We start from the raw sequence: 18,393 nt of genomic DNA, 5'->3' as shown, positions 1-18,393 counted from the left end.
GACAGAATATGGCGACTGCTCTCATTACCTACCCCAATGATGGCACTGAGAAAACTGATCTGGACCGCGGCTCTCTACTGCATCCTGAGAAAGGGGACTTCGCAGGACAAATGAAATGCACTAACCGAATGCCGGGCGATCTCAAAGGGATGAGCCAAAATAAACAAAAATGTAAATGTAAGGAAAGAAATTATTCTTTGCGAATTCGTTCGACATCATCAGCTATTCAGTTTAACTGTTCTCAACATCAGAATTTGGTGAGATCCCTAGCGCTACGTAAACCGCATGCACTAAAAACACAGTACTGCCCTTACTTTGCATTCGCCACCACAATATTTCTGAGGTTCTGCCGAGGGGAAATTTAAAACCTAACTGGAAGGTATAAAGGCACCAGAAAATGTCAAAAATTTCAACTTCACTCCATTCCTGAGTAAGCAAAATTCTGTTCTTTATTTATCTTTCCTAAAATTTAGAACTTAATACTGTTATAAAAATTCTTTTAAAAAAGATAATTCAACTTTTTGAAGCAAACTCCAGAACATAACAATAACTATTTTATTAATTTTAAAGTACTTGAAAAGTACAGTATGAAAACACATTTGCCAGTTGAAAATGAATGTCACTGGATTACATATATGCTCTCAAAGGAACTTTTAGAGTTCTAAAATGCTACTATAATTTTAACATATAAAGGGAAAATCTGCATCATTAGTTCTTATAAAAACTTTCAATAAAGTACATTTCACAAATGAAACTTACTGTCATTTACACTGCTAATTTGAATTTCAAAGGCCATTTACAATACAGTATAATAATATTTTTGACATAATTTTACCTAATTGCAACTGCTGAAGACTGCTTTGTATAATGCATTTCTTACTAACTGTGAAAAATTATATATAAGCCTGAGAATTTGGGGAGTATAAATTCTGATATTATCTAGTATTGCTTATTAATTAATGGTAGTAACAACAGAATGCCTCGAAGTGAATGTCTTATTAATGCCGTCTAACAGTCGCCCTTTCAGATGAATCAAATGCAAAATTACCAGGCAGCTGGTTAATTTATTCAGCACAGGTGCTCACTATTTATTTTTCAGTCATTTGCACCTTTTCTCCCCGGTCCAGCCTGTTGCAGGAACTGTATTGTTTTACTCTGATGTATGCACTTTGTTGCGAGCGCCATCATTTCTGATTTACACAGTGTAAGTTATACTGCTACCCAGCTGTTTATTCCTGCAAGTAAATGTTTGTGGTTACTCATAAGAGTTACAAAAATCACACGATCCAAAAGTTATTGTTCCAGAAAATACTCATATAAAAAACCCCGCTGTAATCAATTTTGAACTGCTGCAACATAATATATTGGTAGATATATTTCCTATTTATTACCAACTTAAAATGTTCATGCATACTGTAGACTCGACATGAAATAGCAACGTCTTGTCACCTTCTGCAGAAACAAAATTTCATAAGGTGGGGTTCCAGTATCAGGCACAAGGTGCCCAGAACTAGTGGATGGATCATGGCTGGTCAAAACATATTATGCCAATTTTATTGACCTTTGCTTGGCATTGCTTTTGGAGTGACGTTATCTAGTTTCATCGAAAGACTCATGTGACAGTCTGGTGGGGGCTCCTGGCAAAAACTCTCTAGTATAATAACAAAAAAAAAAAATGCACACATGCTAGGAAAAACTTGCCCACTTCCTTTCACATTCAGCGATTTGTGTTGTGTGAAAACCTGTCTGGATCATGGCAACCACCTACAGCTCTGGACAGAAGGCTAAGGGAAATGCAGATCAGCTGCCCCAGAACCCTGATGTGATTAAGATGCTCAACTAACAAATTATGCAGCGACCACCCTCCCGACCTACTCACCTGCTCCCATGATTACTCTCCCACCTGCCTATCCACTGTGCCACTTGCAGCCTAAAACAAACTTATCTGCACATAGTATTAAACAATAGTTTTCCTCTGAATTGTAAGTAGGAGAATTTTAGATTACTATTAGTATGTTTATTTTGGTATCAATCCACTAGACTTGGTTCATCTGAAAATCTCAGACCCAAATTTTTATGTTGCTTTAGCATTATCACGCCAGCAAAGGGCAAACAATATTCAATAGTCTACAAAACTAGGGCAGAAGAGGTACAAGTGCTTGTCAATACTGGAGAAATAGAAAATCTCTTACTGAGGAAACTATACGGCATTACACAATTAACAGGCAACAACTGTCTACCTGAGAATTGTTTCCATTTGTGAGACTTAAATGTGAATTAATGCACTGTGCATTATATAACAGTAGAAATAGTGGGTGCTTTTTGCTCCCCGACATAAACCAAAACATCCCATAGCATACGAACTACAATCATGACAACTAAAGGATACTACTGGCTTCATGCACTCTCTTCCTAGCACCGGGACTTGGACACTTTAATTCTCCATCACCGATATGACTACTCTACAATACTAAATAGCATTCTGGTAAATTATAGAAAGTAAATGCGGTTTAGATGTTAGTCTTCACAAAGGCAATCGTTTATTCGCCTGGTGAAGTGACTCCCTGGATGTGCACACATGTATTTATCCGCTGCAGGAAATAGCACATGATCCAATAAGAGTAGCCCACAGTTTTGGGTTAACATGGAATGAGGTCTTGGCTCTTCTACCTCTGCCTCCAACCAACCTTCAGATTGTTTGTAAGGAAAATATAGCTACAACTCATGCATACTGCCGTGGCCCAGATGAAATGAAATTGAATGAAATAAAATAAAAATACATAAAGCACCAGGTTACAGCAGTTGCACATGTGTATGTATAAAATCCATAAATGTCTCTATAAACAAAATAAAAATAGTAAAAGATAGAGGTAATGAATAGAAAAACAAGTACTGGAAATTGTATTGTGAATGGATAATGCTGTTAAACTTTGTGGTCACTATTGATTTTCCGTAATATTCCTTATCACAGTGAATATATTTTGGAAAGGCTTGCAGACAGGGAGAGGTTCAATGGTTATGAGTTTATGCAATAATATTTACAATTAAACTCATTTCTAAAGCAAAAAATATTATACTCACCAACCATCTTTAATTATTTAAATGCTAAATGCATTTTTTTCAAACACCTGCCATTAGTATTTTTTCTATTACATATATATAAGGTCTGTCTGGAAAAAGTCCAGCTATTGTTAATATAACAAGAACAGTCCGTGTGACATGGATGTAACCTGGCAGCCAAGGAGAGGGGACTGGAATGCGCATGCGTGAACAATGACGCCCTCACTGCACTAGGCAGTGGGGCAGTAGATGCCGTTGAGTGAGCATGTGTGCTGTGTGGGCATCACATTCAAAATGACTGAGCGAGTAGAGCAACGAATCTGCATCCAATTTTACTTTAAGCTTGAACATTCCTCCATGGAAACTATTGGGAAGACTCAGAAGGACGTAGCTGTGGGTGACTGGTGATTGGCAGCTTCGTCACAACAGTGCACCCGCTCATGCATCATGTCTCATGAGGAGCTTTTTTTGCAAAACATCAAATCACCCAGGTGACTCAGCCCCCTACAGTCCAGATTTGGCGCCCTGAGACTTCTGGCTTTTTCCAAAACTAAAATCACCTTTGAAAGGGAAGATATTTCAGACCCTCAATGAGATGCAGGAAAATATGACAGGGCAGCTTATGGTGACTGGGAGACCTGTGTGAGGTCCCAAGGTGCCTGCTTTGAAGGGGACTGAGGTGTCCTGTCCTATGTACAATGTTTCTTGTATCTTGTCTCTTCTTCAATAAATGCCTCTATTGTTCATATTACATGGCTGGATACCTTCTGGACAAACCTTATATATTTACATATTTATAAATACTTTGTAAAAATAGTCAATTTTCTATATACCTTTATTACCTACAAAGATGCAAAGTAAAAAATTCATGAACACAGAACAAATGATTAAAAATCAAAAGGTTACTAGTTATGACTATAATATTGTTTATGACCAAAAGATGTATCCGTCAGAATGAAACCATAGATTTTGGCCTAATAAACATCAATTCTATAAATCAGCTTACTCACCTGGGCTAAAATGGGAAACAAGTCATAATATTCCACCAGTCATATCATTATAAAGCTATCTTTACATGATATTTTGAAAATGTACCAAAATATTTTTGATGTTTAAATAATATTTTATATATGTACTGCACCAAGAATTGAAGTTGGACCTCTATTTGTTTGATGCAAGCAAATTCACTAAACTCTTGGTGTGAATGATCATTAAAGTTTAGAAGTTATAGTAACTTGCCATTTGGCCAGACTGGATTTGCTTTGCACATAATGAGAGAGCGGTGTGCAAGAACAAGATAATTAGCAAGTGAGAGACCCAAAATGATTGCCTAGCATTAGTGTGTAATTACAAAGTCCTCAGGAAGTGATAACTTCCTTTCTGAAAAAATAAATGTTCATTAAGTGAGCCTAAGGATAAGTAGAAAACAATTAACTTGTGGTGTATGGCTACTGAGAGAAAAACTCATGGCCCTCAATAGAAAGTAGACTCTAAAAAAAAAAAAAAGCCAATGAAAAGGAAGACAAAAAACTGTTTCTCTTTGCAGAATATATGACCGTCTATGTAAAAACCTAAGAAATCAACAAAAAAAATTCCCATAACTACTAAGTCACTTCAGAAGTTTTCAACAACTCTGTTTCTAGATACCAATTACAAACACCTAAAAATCAAAATCAAAAAGGCAACACCTACTCACAATTGCAATTACTTCAAATGAAATTAAATACTTAGGTATACAATTAATAACACATGTACAGGATTGGAATACTGAAAACCATACAATTCTGTACAAAGAAATCAAAGACGACCTCCATAAATTGAGAGACATGCCTCATTGATGGAATTAAAGACTTAAAATAATGAAAATTCCTATCAAAATTCCAGCAACATTTAAAAAAGATTTTATTTATTTATCTTTAGAGAGAGGGGAAGGGAGGGAGAAAGAGAGGGAGAGAATCATTAATGTGTTTCCCTCTTGCAGGCCCCAACTGGGCACCAGGCCCACAACCCAGGCACGTGCCCTGATTGGGAATCGAACAGGCAACCATTTGCTTCGCAGGCTGGTGCTCAGTCCACTGAGTCACACCAGCCAGGGCACAGCAACATTTTTTAGACATAGACAAGCTTTGTTAAAACATTTAAATGGGAAGACAAAAATTCTAGAAAAATCTAAAACAATCTTGACAAAGAAGAATAAATTTGGCAGAATCATGCTACCTAACATTAAGTCCTACTATTAAAGGTCTGTCTGGAAAAAGTCCAGCCATTATTAATATAATGAGAACAGTTTGTGTGAGATCAATGAAACCTGGCAGCCAAGGAGAGTGGACTGGAATGTGAATGCGTGAACAATGGCAACTTCACTGTACTAGTCAGTGGGGCAGTAGGCCCCACTGAGTGAGCATGTGTACTGTGGGGTCATCACATTCAAAATACCTGAGCAAGTAGAGCAATGAATCTGCATACAAATTTGTGTTAAGCTTGAACATTCCTCTATGAAAACTATTCAGATAACTCAGAAGGCCGCAGCTATGGGCAACTGGTGATTGGCAGCTTCGTCACAACAGTGCACCTGCTCATGCATCACGTCTCATAGGGAGTTTTTTTTGCGAAACATCAAATCACCCAGGTGACCCAGCACCCTACAGCCCAGATTTGGTGCCCTGTGACTTCTGGCTTTTCCCAAAACTAAAATCACTTTTGAAAGGAAAGAGATTTCAGACCATCAATGAGATTCAGGAAAATATGATGGGGAAGCTGATGGCAAATGGGAGGACTGTGTGAGGTCCCAAGGTGCCTACTGTGAAGGGGACTGAGGTGCCATTGTTCTATGTACAGTGTTTCTTGTATCTTCTTCAATAAATGTCTCTATTTTTCTTATTACAAGGCTGGATACCTTCCAGACAGACCTCGTATAACTAGTAATGAAGACCGTGTGGTATAGATGTGGAAAAAGACATACAGATGGTCCCAACATACGGAGGTTCAACTTATGATTTTTTGATTTTATGATGATGTGAAAGAAATATGCATTCAATCAAACTACATTTCAAATTTTAAATTTAGATCTTTTCCCAGGTTAGAATACGCAGTACAATACTCTGTCTCTCGCGACGCTGGACAGTGCAGCAAATCACAGCTCGCGGTCACTGACCTGACCACGAGGGTGATTATTGGTTCTTATCATGTAGTATGTTGCCAGCAATTTTTGCATATTGTGTCCTGAGCAAATTTAAGGTAGGCTAGGCTAAGCTATTATGTTCAGTAGGTTAGATGGATTTTAAATGCATTTTGGACTTATAATATTTTCAGCTTACAATGGGTTTATCAAAACATAATCCCATCATAACTCAAGGAGCATCTGTACAACAGATAAATGGAACAGAATAGAGAATCCAGAAAGGAACCCATCCAAGTACAGCCAACAGATTTTGGACGAAGATGCAGAAGTAATTCAACGGAGGAAAAATAGCCTTTTCAATAAATGCTGCTGGAGCAGAATCTCTAGTGTCTTGCATTTCAAGTGTCTGACACTCTGATGTACTAAACCCTTTGACTCTGTAACTACTTAAAATTATTGCACCGAACTATGTGATTACTACCTTTCAGCCTATAAACTCTGTCATAAGAAGGAATAAACTTTTTCAAATATTTTAAACCACTAAAGTCTCTCAGTCAGACATATTTAAAACACTCTCGCTTCCCACTCTTCTCTCCTGATTGACAGTATGGTCCCAAATGCTATGAACACTCGATCTGATTTTTTAAATTCAAAATTTTAATTTTCCATAAATTTTCTTAGATAAATACTATGTAAGAAAAAGTGTGTATTTTCCATTTTGCTACTTTAAACATGATCTCAGAAGAGTCAGAAAAACAATGGACTACACCCTGGGTTTTAATCTTAGGCTCCATTTCCTAACCAGCTGGGCTGTGGTCTTGAAATTTATCAAACAGTGTGACATTCAGCAAACTAATCCTTTTTAGTGCTACTAACGATGCTGTAAAAAAATGCAACTAATACTATCTGCTGTATCCTAGCACAGGATAGTTGTAACAATCGAATAAGATAATAAATTTAAAACAGCTGGGTAAATTATAAGTCATTAATATAAGATATTATTATGTTATTATCATTACTATCTAAAGAGAGAAAACTGAAGGTTACATTTTAAAAAACACAAACCAGCAATATCTATTAGACATGCAGCAAGTGATGCTATATAAATCTTTATTGTTGGCTTCTTCTCAAGAAGTATGAATAGGAAGTCATTAACTGCCCTGTCTCGTGTGGCTCAGTGGATTGAGCACCAGCTGGTGAACCAAACAAACAGTCTGGTTTGATTCCCAGTCAGGGCACAGGCCTGGGTTGTGGGCCAGGTCCCCAGTTCAGGGCATGTGAAAGGCAACCACACATTGATGTTTCTCTCCCTCTCTTTTTCCCTTCCCCTCTCTCTAAAGATAAGTAAATAAAACCTTAAAAAATAGAAATCATTAACTTACTTTATCCTACATAAGGAATTTTCATACCTGGCATAACAAAACACTTCCACATGTTGAATGGTTTTGTCCACTTTGCTAAGAGCAATGGCTTCTTCATTCTCATGGATCTGTTCTTGCCATGCTGGGCTTTCCTTCACAATGTCACTATTTTCCTAAATGAAAAAGACGAGAAATGGGCATTAATTGAGTGATCTGAACCTGTACTTTGAGAAAAAAATGGTACCTTTATAAATTCATGCCTGTCCTTTCATCCCCATCAAAAGGCCAAGATGGACATCACTCCAGACTCACTGAAGTGACCGCAGCACCACAGTGTGCCAACCTCAGCCAAAGGACAGGAAAACAATGAATAAAATCAAAAGCGACGTCTGGTTTACAAACTTCTATCACAATATTTGATATTTTGGTGCAGTCATTTGGACATGGCTGTTTTCACATTGCTTACAAACTGCAACAAATAATGCTTCATCTGCTGAGAATCAAGCTTATCTATTCTGATTCTTATTTGTTAATAACGATATTTTTACATTTTGTTGTCAAAATAGCACACTCAAAATTACTTCATTCTACTTACTCTTAGATCTTTCATGCTTACTAGCCATGTCAAATTTTGAATATATGTAAAAAGTATTTTTGAAAAGTACTCACCCCAGCATAAGTAAGGACTTTAGTAATCACAGTAATAATCAACCCCTTAATATTTTATATTCAGAAAGACAATAAAAACAATAAAGTATAAAGTATGTAAACTATCACTACGGATTGAAAGTAGTCCTTTGAAATTCTCAGTAATTCCTACTTATATAATATTTCCGGGAGAAAATTATGATATAGCAAGATCTAAACACAGGGGAATTTTGAAGACGCCAGCATAGACCTTTCTCAAATGTCAAGGATCAATTTTTAATCTGTTTAAATTTTTAATCTATTTGACACCCATCTCTCAGACCAAAACAGTTCAAAAATATATTACATATACTCGGAGAACTAGTAGTAAGGTATAACTACAATATCCTTTAAGGAAATTCACCTCAGAAAATTTCTCAACTTACAGACTTGATAAAGTAGGGCAGTGGTTATTTTTAAAAGTTTCACTGTCTGACAGTGTGGTGGTTACCAGAGGAGGGCAGTGGGCAGGTGGTAAAGGCCGACGGGGTCAAACGTATGGTGACGGAAGAAGAGCTGACTTTGGGTGGTGGGCACACAATACGATGTACACACATGTACACTAGAAATCTACATGATCTCATTAACCAATGGCACTCCAATACATTTCACTTAAGAAGTTTCACTGTCTTGCAACTTAACATTCGTTTTTAATTTTTAAATGGTTTTATTTATTTATTTATTTATTTTTAGAGAGAGGGGAAGGGAAGGTGAGAGGGAGAGACACATCAGTGTGTGGTTGCCTCTCACACACCCCCAGCTGGGGACCTGGCCCACAACTCAGGCATGAGCCCTAACTGGGAATCGAGCCAGCAACCCTTTGGTTCTCAGGCCAGTGTTCAATCCACTGGGCCACACCAGCCAGGGCTGAATTTAACATTTGAAACTGAAGAAAAGAAGTGGCAGACAGCTCTTATAATTAAGTGTGATTGTTAGGTAGCATTAGACACCTCAACGTAAGTACAAGGAGAAGGTGAAGTCCAGGAACTTTGACTGGGGAGGGTTAAAGGATCCAGGGACCGGGTCAAGATTCGCAAGTAAATGGAATGTTAAAATAGAAGAAACATCTACAAAAATAGTTTATTTCAATAAATCTAACCCATTACCAATTTTCTGTTTAAATCCCTTCACTCACCAAAATTTTTCCATGCAGCCAATGGGGGCATTTGGTTGTTGTTCTGGGAATCTAGATTAAATTTTCTCCTGAAGCATGGAAGTACAAGAGAAGCCTCCTATTTGGTGACCCTCACAGAGACTTCCCAAGGACAAGGTTCACAGAGGGGCTGCTTATAAACGTAAGTAGATGAATAGTTAAGGCACAGAGAGGAAACATTTTAACGGCTACTTATAACACATACTTCCCTGATTTAGTTTGAATTACATGAAATGCTATTTTACAAATATTGATTATTTCTCCACACTCTCAGTTCTATAAAACAATATTGTTCAAACTGAGTCTTTATTGATCCTTCAACACCGGAAGCACTTTCTGCGCCATGAACACCATAAAATTACACAGTCCAACCACAATGCTTAGTGTGGGGCTTGGCAAATGTAAGTGCTTAGTAAGTCTCAGCTATATTGTTTTAGCTAACTGAGTACAATTTTCTAGACTAGGACATCCTCTTTCTAGCCTGCCTAAATGCTCTTGAGATGTATCAGCTTCTGATTCCATCATTACATGGTATGATGCTCTCAGCAGAAATTTCATGTCAAGCCACATATACGATTAATCTAAAATTGGGACACTTATTTTTAAATCCATGTCAAAAAAATTGATAAACTTCGTAACACAGGCAATCTCCCATTAATATGCTTTAAATAAGCTCTAACAAACTTCTTTACAATGACATACAACAGTTACAGTAAGGAGGCCCTGCCCCTGGGAAAACATTGCTAAATTTATATTAAATGTTTTCCTTGCTTTTTATTTTTACTGGTTCTGTCAGATGACTTCTATAATTATGTAAAACCATAAATGACTGAGATCATTTCAAATGAATGTATCTTCCCCAAATAGTGTTTTTTTTTTCCCAAAAAAATATACTCACTAAAAGAACAACTAGTATAGGTGACATTTTATAAGAACTGAAGTGGTTTTTATGAAAAACTATTTTAGGGGAAAAAAACTTGCCTTATATTTGGGCATACAGAATAATTACAAAATGATATAAAGTATATGTGCTTTACTTTCCAGCCAACACACCTATTTATATTTAAAAAGTGTTATCTATATTTTGAAGGCATGGGAAAAATATCAGCTGAAGTAGTGACCGCATAGTTTTTAGGAAAATAAGAAATAACTATTAACCCTATATTACAGATGAAGCCTAGGATCGTGTTCCATCCCATGACGCATATAAAACCCAGTAGATTAATGAAGTAGGTAGGAACTTTACCTGGTGTTCCTTTATCCAGGACAACAGTCCCGAAAAGCTAAAACTGGCCCAGTTTCCTCCATAGTAGCTTCTTCTGTAACAATAAAAAATAAGAGCAAAGGGTATAAAAATCTAGTCACCAATCTTTATCAACAAACTACCCTTGACCCTTCAACTCATTCCATTCTCAGTAATGGCCACCTCAAAGCTCAAAAGCACGCAGAACTGGGATGCTGAGATTAGAGGGAACAGTAGCCTGAAATAAGTAGAAGTGGCCGCTTACATCCGCAAGGTTACTTTCCATTGTGTGAGGAGCTGAAAATCTCTTTGGCCTCCTTCAGAGACTTCTTCACTCACCATGTGATTGTGAACAGGTTGATATGGGCATTGAGCAGATAAACACGAACAAATCTGAGTCCTGGGTTAACAAAAGCGGCAGGGGGAACGCGCGGTAGATCTCCAAGAAAGCCACTGGAGAAACTGCTAACTTTTCTAGAAACAGTTAAATGTCCACTCCCACCACCAGCACCAAACCCATCCCCCACACACATCCATAACTGGCTACTACCAATGTAGCGGTGGGTCCGAACTACACCCAATCCCGCTCTGGTTCTTGGGGGTGGGGGTAAGATTCTTGGTTTGGTTTTCATTTTCGCTCCTCTTCATCTAATGAAACAAAAATATATAAAATCTCTTTTTAAAATGAAGCAAAACCAAAACCCTTAATATGCTATTCAAAATTACTCAACCATTATGCTACTGGATATCTTTTCAAAATTCTGATATATTTCTCTTCTCAATCAAGTGTTGGCATGGAGCTGAAGAATAATCAGCTTTTATTTTATTGCTGTGTCTAATATTCTAGTGATTTTTTTCAAGATTATATAGGTTTCAAGTGTATATCTGTATGATACATGATATTCACATAGCATTGTGTGCCCACCTCCCAAAGTCAAATCATGTTCTGTCGCCATGTATTTGAACCCACCTACCCTTTACTATCCCTTAACCCCTCCCTCTGGTAACCACCAGACTGTTGTCTGTGTCTGTGAGTTTCAGGTTTATATCCCACATGTGAGTGAAATTCTATGTATGGTTCTTGGCTTTTTCTGTCTGACTTATTTCGCTTAGCATGATCTTCTCATGACCCATCCATGTTGTCACAAATGGCAGTATGTCATCCTTCTTTATGGCCGAGTAGTGTTCCATTGTATGTATGTGCCACCTCTTCTCTAGCCAATTCCCTATCGAAGGACACTTTGGTTGTTTCCATGTCTCGGCCACTGTGAATAACGACACGATGAACGTAACGGTACATATATATTTACAAATAAATGCTTTCAAACTTTTCGAGTACATACACAATTGAGGGGTTGTTGGGCCATATGGTAACTCTCGTGTTGTGTGAGGAGCCTCCATGCTGTTTCCCACAGCGGCTGCACCAGCTCCCACTCCCACCAGTGGTGAATGAGGGTCCCTTTTCTCCACATCCTCTCCTACACTTGTAATAAATAGACAACCGATGTGTGCCACTGTGAGTAGACAAAGCTTCCTCAGGACACGAAAAGTAATAAAAACTACTGCTCAATTAGAATTAATTGAAATGGAAAACTTCTCCACAAAATGTATCATTTATATATATATATATATATATAAATTTCAACTTTATAAAAAGACAAATATTCAAATGGGCAAAGGATTTGAACGGATTTCACAAAGGAAGACCGATGTGATTAATGAGCACATGAAAAGGGCTCCACATCACTAGTCATTAGGTGAGTGCATACTAAGCACTAACAATGAGCAAAATAAGATAACACCACATGTCCACCAGAACAGTTCAACTAGAAAAGACTGACAACACCAGGCATTGCTATGAGTGGCCAGAAGGTACACTTGGGAGAAATGTCGGGAAGTTTCTTACAAAACTAAACACATGCCTACCCTATGACCCAGTAATTCCATTCCTAGCTATTTCCACACAAGAAAAGCATAGCATTTTGGTTCATTCATGGTTCCAAACTGGTAACAATTCGAGTATCCATCAATAAATAGGAGGATGGATAAATAAGCTGCGATATATCCATAGGACAGACACTACTCACCAGTGAGAGGGAATAAACCACTGATACGTGCCAACAACACAGATGAACCTCAAAAATGTTATTCTTAGTGAAAGAAGCTTGACACCCAAAGAGTACACTCTCCAAGATCCCATTCATGTAAAGTTCTAGGACAAGCTAAGATAATTAACATACGATGAGAAATATCCCAAGAGTGGCTGCCTTTGAAGGTGGGAGTAAGGGCAGGACTTGACTTTGAAGAGGCATGAGGGAACTTTCTGGAGTAATTGCAATGTTCTTTATTGTAATAAAGTTCTCAGTTAAACAAGTGTATTAATTTGCCAGAATTTATTATATTAGCACACTTAATGTCTGTGCATTTCATTGCATATAACATTATCTTGAAAAAAGAACCATAAACAAATTCTGAACTCCAGTTCATTATATGCATACTCAAGTATTCCAGATAGATGGTTCTGGATGTGTTCAACTTAACTTTGAAGTGGATTGACAGAAAAATGAATACATGGATAGTGATTCAATAAAGCAAATACAGCAACATGTTAATGGCAGAATCTAGGTGGTGGATATATAGGTGTTCACTGTATGATTTTTTAACTTCCAGTATGTCTGAAAATTATCATAATAAAATGTTAGAAAAACAAAATTAATCTAACATGAGTTTTCAAACACTGACCATGATGTACCAATTTCCAAGGTATTTTCTGCTATTATCAAAAGCCTAAAAACAAAACCATAAGAAGGACCATCTTGCTGTTCTTTTCCATTATTAAATGACCTGAGGTCAGTTCATGGTCAAAATCTATTTTTCTCCCCTATACTTGCTCATATGGTCTTTGACAGAGCTAATTGGGTCTAGTATTTTTCCACGGAGCTCCCATTTTCAACTTTTCCTGTTGATGTGATCTTAACACCAGCATCTGGCGATCTCATCCAATTATGCGAGTAAAAGGTGAAACGTGGTTTTCATTACCGTGGTCCTTCTGACAAAAGATGGTAACATAATTATTAATAAACTCACTATAAAACCAACACACATTTTGGCTAAACGCATTTTGGTATTTATATGGCTCTAAAGATGGCTTATAATATCCCTTAAAGAGAAAGCCAAAGACTTTAGGTATCAGAATCAGTATGGGGAAAAAAAAAAGAAGAAATCAATGTAACATTCTAATATGCTCTCCATAATATTATTGCAACAGAAATAGTAACAATTAAAGATCACCACGTGCTTTCTTAAATTGCATCTTTAAAGATACAGCTTCAAAACTCTGACATTTAAATTCAATTTATAGAATACTTTTTTCCACTATCCTGAAAACTTTCTGGAGGGAATAACAACACCAGGTTACTGATTTTGTTTCTAAAGTCCCATAGATACACAATTTATTTTAAGGCTAAAGTGAGAAATTCCTGACAGAAAAAAAAAATGAGAAAAAAGGGGAATGAAACATTTTCTGCCAATTTTGTGTCAAAACTGCCTCTGTACATCAAGTAAAGGAAAAATTAGTTTATGATGAAGGATGACGTTTATCTCTATTGCCAGGAATTCTATTTTATCTGATGAAAAAGACTTCTGTAAAACTAGAATCTCTTTGTGGAACTAGAAAATGAGCATTTACAGTATTTAAACAGAAGTAGAAAATGAGTATTCACAGCAAAAACTGTATTTAAAGCCTTCTAAGTTTCATGACGGGAAGGTGATCTAAAACTTTCAGCTAAAATAGTAAAAATCACAAATGGACATTTTTATTTTCAAAGATAGAAAAGCCCATAATACTGAGGCGGAACTCACCATTGTGTGAAATGCTGACCTTAAAACTATAGAAAACATGGTTTTAATCTTCCTAAAGTTTTACAAAGCTTACTCAGAGTACCACCTAAGTTTTTCCAGACACAGAAAGGAAATTAATTATATAACTGTCTCCATGAACACTAACTCATGGAACACAGGAAAAATAGTATTAAAACAGTAACAAGAGATTTCTCATTCTTTACCCAGTGTTTAATGTTAAAGCAACATCACTTTGCTTAATGTCTGATAACAAAAGAAATATACATTATAGGTGGACATCAAGTTGAACTGTATGAGAAGGCTCAACAATTAAATCTCTCAATTAACTATGTTACTTAAATCCTAACTATCTTCTTTTCCACTGTGCATCTTTAGGACAATTTGGTATTTGATATTCAGCACCCACTATGGCTGCATGATGCTAACCTACACCCTGTACTGGGCAATGGCTTCTATAGAACACTGACAAAACACAGAGCTCCTGACAGTCAGGCACGTTCATCTGGGAATCATTTTTAATTATTAAGAAACCCAAGAGTTGAAAATGTTTTCAGAAGGTAGCTGATGGGGCCCAAGTGTGCTCCATGGAAAAGGGAAGCAACCTAGCTCCACCTCTACACCCCCCTACTCTGTACTCACTGCTCCTACAATAATAATAATAATAATAATAATAATAATAATAATAATAATAATAATAATAATAAAACCACTGTGAGGTCACAGTCTGTGACTTCGGTGGTACCGCCTTCCACTGACAGCACTTGTAATTTTCCAATTTCTTTTTTCTATTCTCACCTGGGTTCTTCCATGACAATGACAATGGAAGAAGGGGAGAACTGCAGCAGAAACCCAGTTCTCCTGAACCCCAATCCTGTCTAACGCAACGTAAGCAACCCCAAACCTCTGAGCTGGCTGACATCATGGGGTCCTCATGCTATTATAATGGTGACTTTGGCTCAACGTCACTCAACACTTAAGATTTCTACTAGCACCTGGACCTGATTACTAAACACCTTTTTCAAAATGTATCCCATCAATAGCCTGGGCTGGTTAATAGATATTCCAAGAAAAAAATAAGGCCCAGTGACAAAATGAATTTGGAAAACGCTAGGTTTAAAAAGTTAAACCACCACCAAAAATGATCTATGGTCGAGCTTATCAGCATCGTTAAATATGTTAATGTCTGTTCTTCCCAAGAGGGAACAAACTCAGTTGAACAATAAACATTTTTGAAGCATTTGGAGGGGCTGGAGTTCAACAAAATACATTTTGAGAAATGCTGGCTTAATTCATTATTAAGGGAAGGAGAAAAACAGGATACTGCCTAGGTTGACCCTGTCATCCCTCTGTTCATTATCTCCCTTAATCCTCACAAGAATCCTGAGAAATCAGTGCTAGAATGATCCCCATTTTGAAATCAGAAAGAAAAAAAACAAAACTAAACTAAAACCACCCGTGAAATTGAGTGTCTTCTTTAACTCAGCTGGGAAATGGCAAAGCCTGGAATTCAGCCCACAGCCTATGAGGCCCCAAAGCCTCTGCTTTTTCCACTACGTTACATAACACTGTCTCCCACAATCTACAAGATCAGAATATTTTAAATCAGAAACATAAGCATATAATACAAATCCTGGAATCTGACTTAAAGGCAACGGAATGAAGGTGAAGTTTCGTTTTGCTTCGACAATTCATCTAGATAATGAAAATGGGATAACAGGTTCATGGCTAGATCTACTCTAATAACAGAGCTGGAGGGACCATTCATTTCTAGGACCCACAATACCACCGATTTTTTTGTATAACTCATATCTAACGTGCACAAATATCTTTCTGTATATGATAGGCACAGAAAAATGACAGTGTGGCATGTCTGCTGATATTGATTCGCCAGCTATTACTGAATACGCTACAGTTATGCACATTAAAAGAGGTTCTATTCTGTTTAAATTTGGTTGCAGTACTACAAAGAATCACGACATGTTTCTATCTTCCTGGCTGACAAGTAACAGAAGAGGCTAGAGGATACACTGGACTTACTGTCTGCACAAACTCTCATTTACTAAAATTTCCACATACCAGGCACACAAGAAAGCCAATCTGCTTTCACCATCCCCTCCTTCCAAGATCAAGGAAGGTGGGCTTCCTTGGTCGACTATGCAGATGTACTTCTAATGTTAGAGAGGAAGACAGGGGCCCTTACTTGGTTTTAACACATCGTTAACCAGTCACAAAAAAACAAAAAAAAAACAAAAACTCATCTTTTCAAGCCCAAATGTTGTTGACCGACAGTGCAGTGAGTTAGCTCGTGTTTGCACTTGCATGAGCTTATACAATTCTTAAAACTGAGAATAATGAAGAATTTTGTAAGTTTTCTTAATCGCATTCAATCAGGTTTACTTTATTATAAAAAAATCATTTTTTCTAGATATTCTGGGTTGTATCACAATTTTAGCATTGCAAAAATTTCAGATATGGCATTGCGACAGTGGAGAATGTTTAAGTGAATTATATGCAGATGCTTTTTCTGATTGGCCCAGCGACTTTGAAGTACATAGCGGTGATGTGGAAGATGATGGTCTGTCAGAAGATAATTATGAATCTGATATTAAACCACCAACACAGCAAAAAAGAAAAGCGCAGTGAAACTAGATATATTTGTGAAACCTGTTGTGTACCATTGCATGTGAGTGAATGCTATAGTTTATCATACCAAAAAAAAAAAATGGTAGTAAGTTATATAGAAGATATGTGCATACAAATTTTCATTTCAATACATGATGTATAAATAAAGTATACTGAAGTTTATTTAGATTGTTTCATTTTCATATTCAATTATGAAAAAATCAGTGATATGGGAGAGCTTTTGTATAAAATTGCCGGCCAACAATGAAGGAGAGTCCCATGCAGCTACACGAAGGGGCTTTGGCAATCAGATCAGCCTGCCAGAATGAAATGCCAGGCTGTGCTCCCAGCCTTTGGGGCTGGAGAAGGGACCGCCCTGTGTTTCAGAGTTATTACTCATTGGACACTAGCCCACACATTCAAACCCACCTTTAGACAAGCAAGCCAGGTAACGTACGAAGGCTGCCCTCAATGACTCGATTATTGCTTCTCCCGTGGTGACTCACAAGCTGCTATCTCCAATCTGGGTCCCTCTGCTGAGCTCCAGACTCATAGCTATTTCTGGGCTGAAAATCCCTACTGTGCGTCAGCAGCTTCTTTGACATCTACTTTCAATCAATGTCCCAGGTTAACTTCCATCTTTCCATGTCCAAGAGACAAATGTAATAGATGTCCCCCAGCCCCGACCTGCGTTTCTTCCTGGTTTCCCTATTTCAATAAAAGCCAACACCATTCTTCCAGCTGCCTGTGCTAAAAGCATTCTTTCCTCACGTGTCAATCCTAGATTTCCCAAATCCATTCTGTCTTTGTCATCCCTACCACTGCTGCCTTATCGAAGCCCTATCTCCTATCCCGTTTATGTGTTAGCCTCCTCAAAGGCTTCCCTGCCTCTAGTTCCTTCCCTTCCCAACCTGGCCTCCACGTTAGGGTCCTGTAGCGATGGAAGGACTTGGGACTCTACTCTAGAGGCATTTGCCATTAAGCATCTTGAAGCCTCACTTACAGGACCCTTCAAACCTTAATTCCAGTGTAACTCTCCAGCCTTGTCTCTGGACAGTACCCCCCTCTGCAATGCACCCAATGCATCAGCCAGAACCACACACAGAGAGAAGCGCCTGCGCGTCTCTCCACTTTAATAATGCTATTCCCCTATGCTCAAAATGCTATTACATCACAAACTAATGACGGAACTAGTCCAACCAGTCAGAACCATGCAGATCCAATTTCCTCTTCTCTGGGAGACCGCCACCTCTCCGATATGCAAGAGAACTGATTTCTGCTTCCA

At 37.7% G+C, this 18,393-nt stretch overlaps 1 protein-coding gene across 1 annotated transcript in view; it reads right to left on the bottom strand.

Annotated features, from left to right (window-relative positions):
• CHM (CHM Rab escort protein) overlaps positions 1-18,393 on the bottom strand; it is a 133,424-nt gene that overhangs the window by 78,216 nt on the left and 36,815 nt on the right. Inside the window, exons 3-4 of the mRNA XM_090264997.1 lie at positions 10,629-10,701; positions 7,591-7,715 (exon numbers count right to left, since the gene is read on the bottom strand). Of these exons, the coding sequence (XP_090121123.1) occupies positions 7,591-7,715; positions 10,629-10,701 (198 nt within the window). The remainder of the gene's footprint in view (positions 1-7,590; positions 7,716-10,628; positions 10,702-18,393) is intronic.

Source organism: Furipterus horrens, unplaced genomic scaffold, assembly GCF_987537825.1.
Source record: "Furipterus horrens unplaced genomic scaffold, mFurHor1.1.pri manual_scaffold_17, whole genome shotgun sequence".
NCBI lineage: Eukaryota > Metazoa > Chordata > Mammalia > Chiroptera > Furipteridae > Furipterus > Furipterus horrens.
Note: the sequence above shows the minus strand (reverse complement) of the source record. Positions and strands in the feature narration are given on the sequence as shown.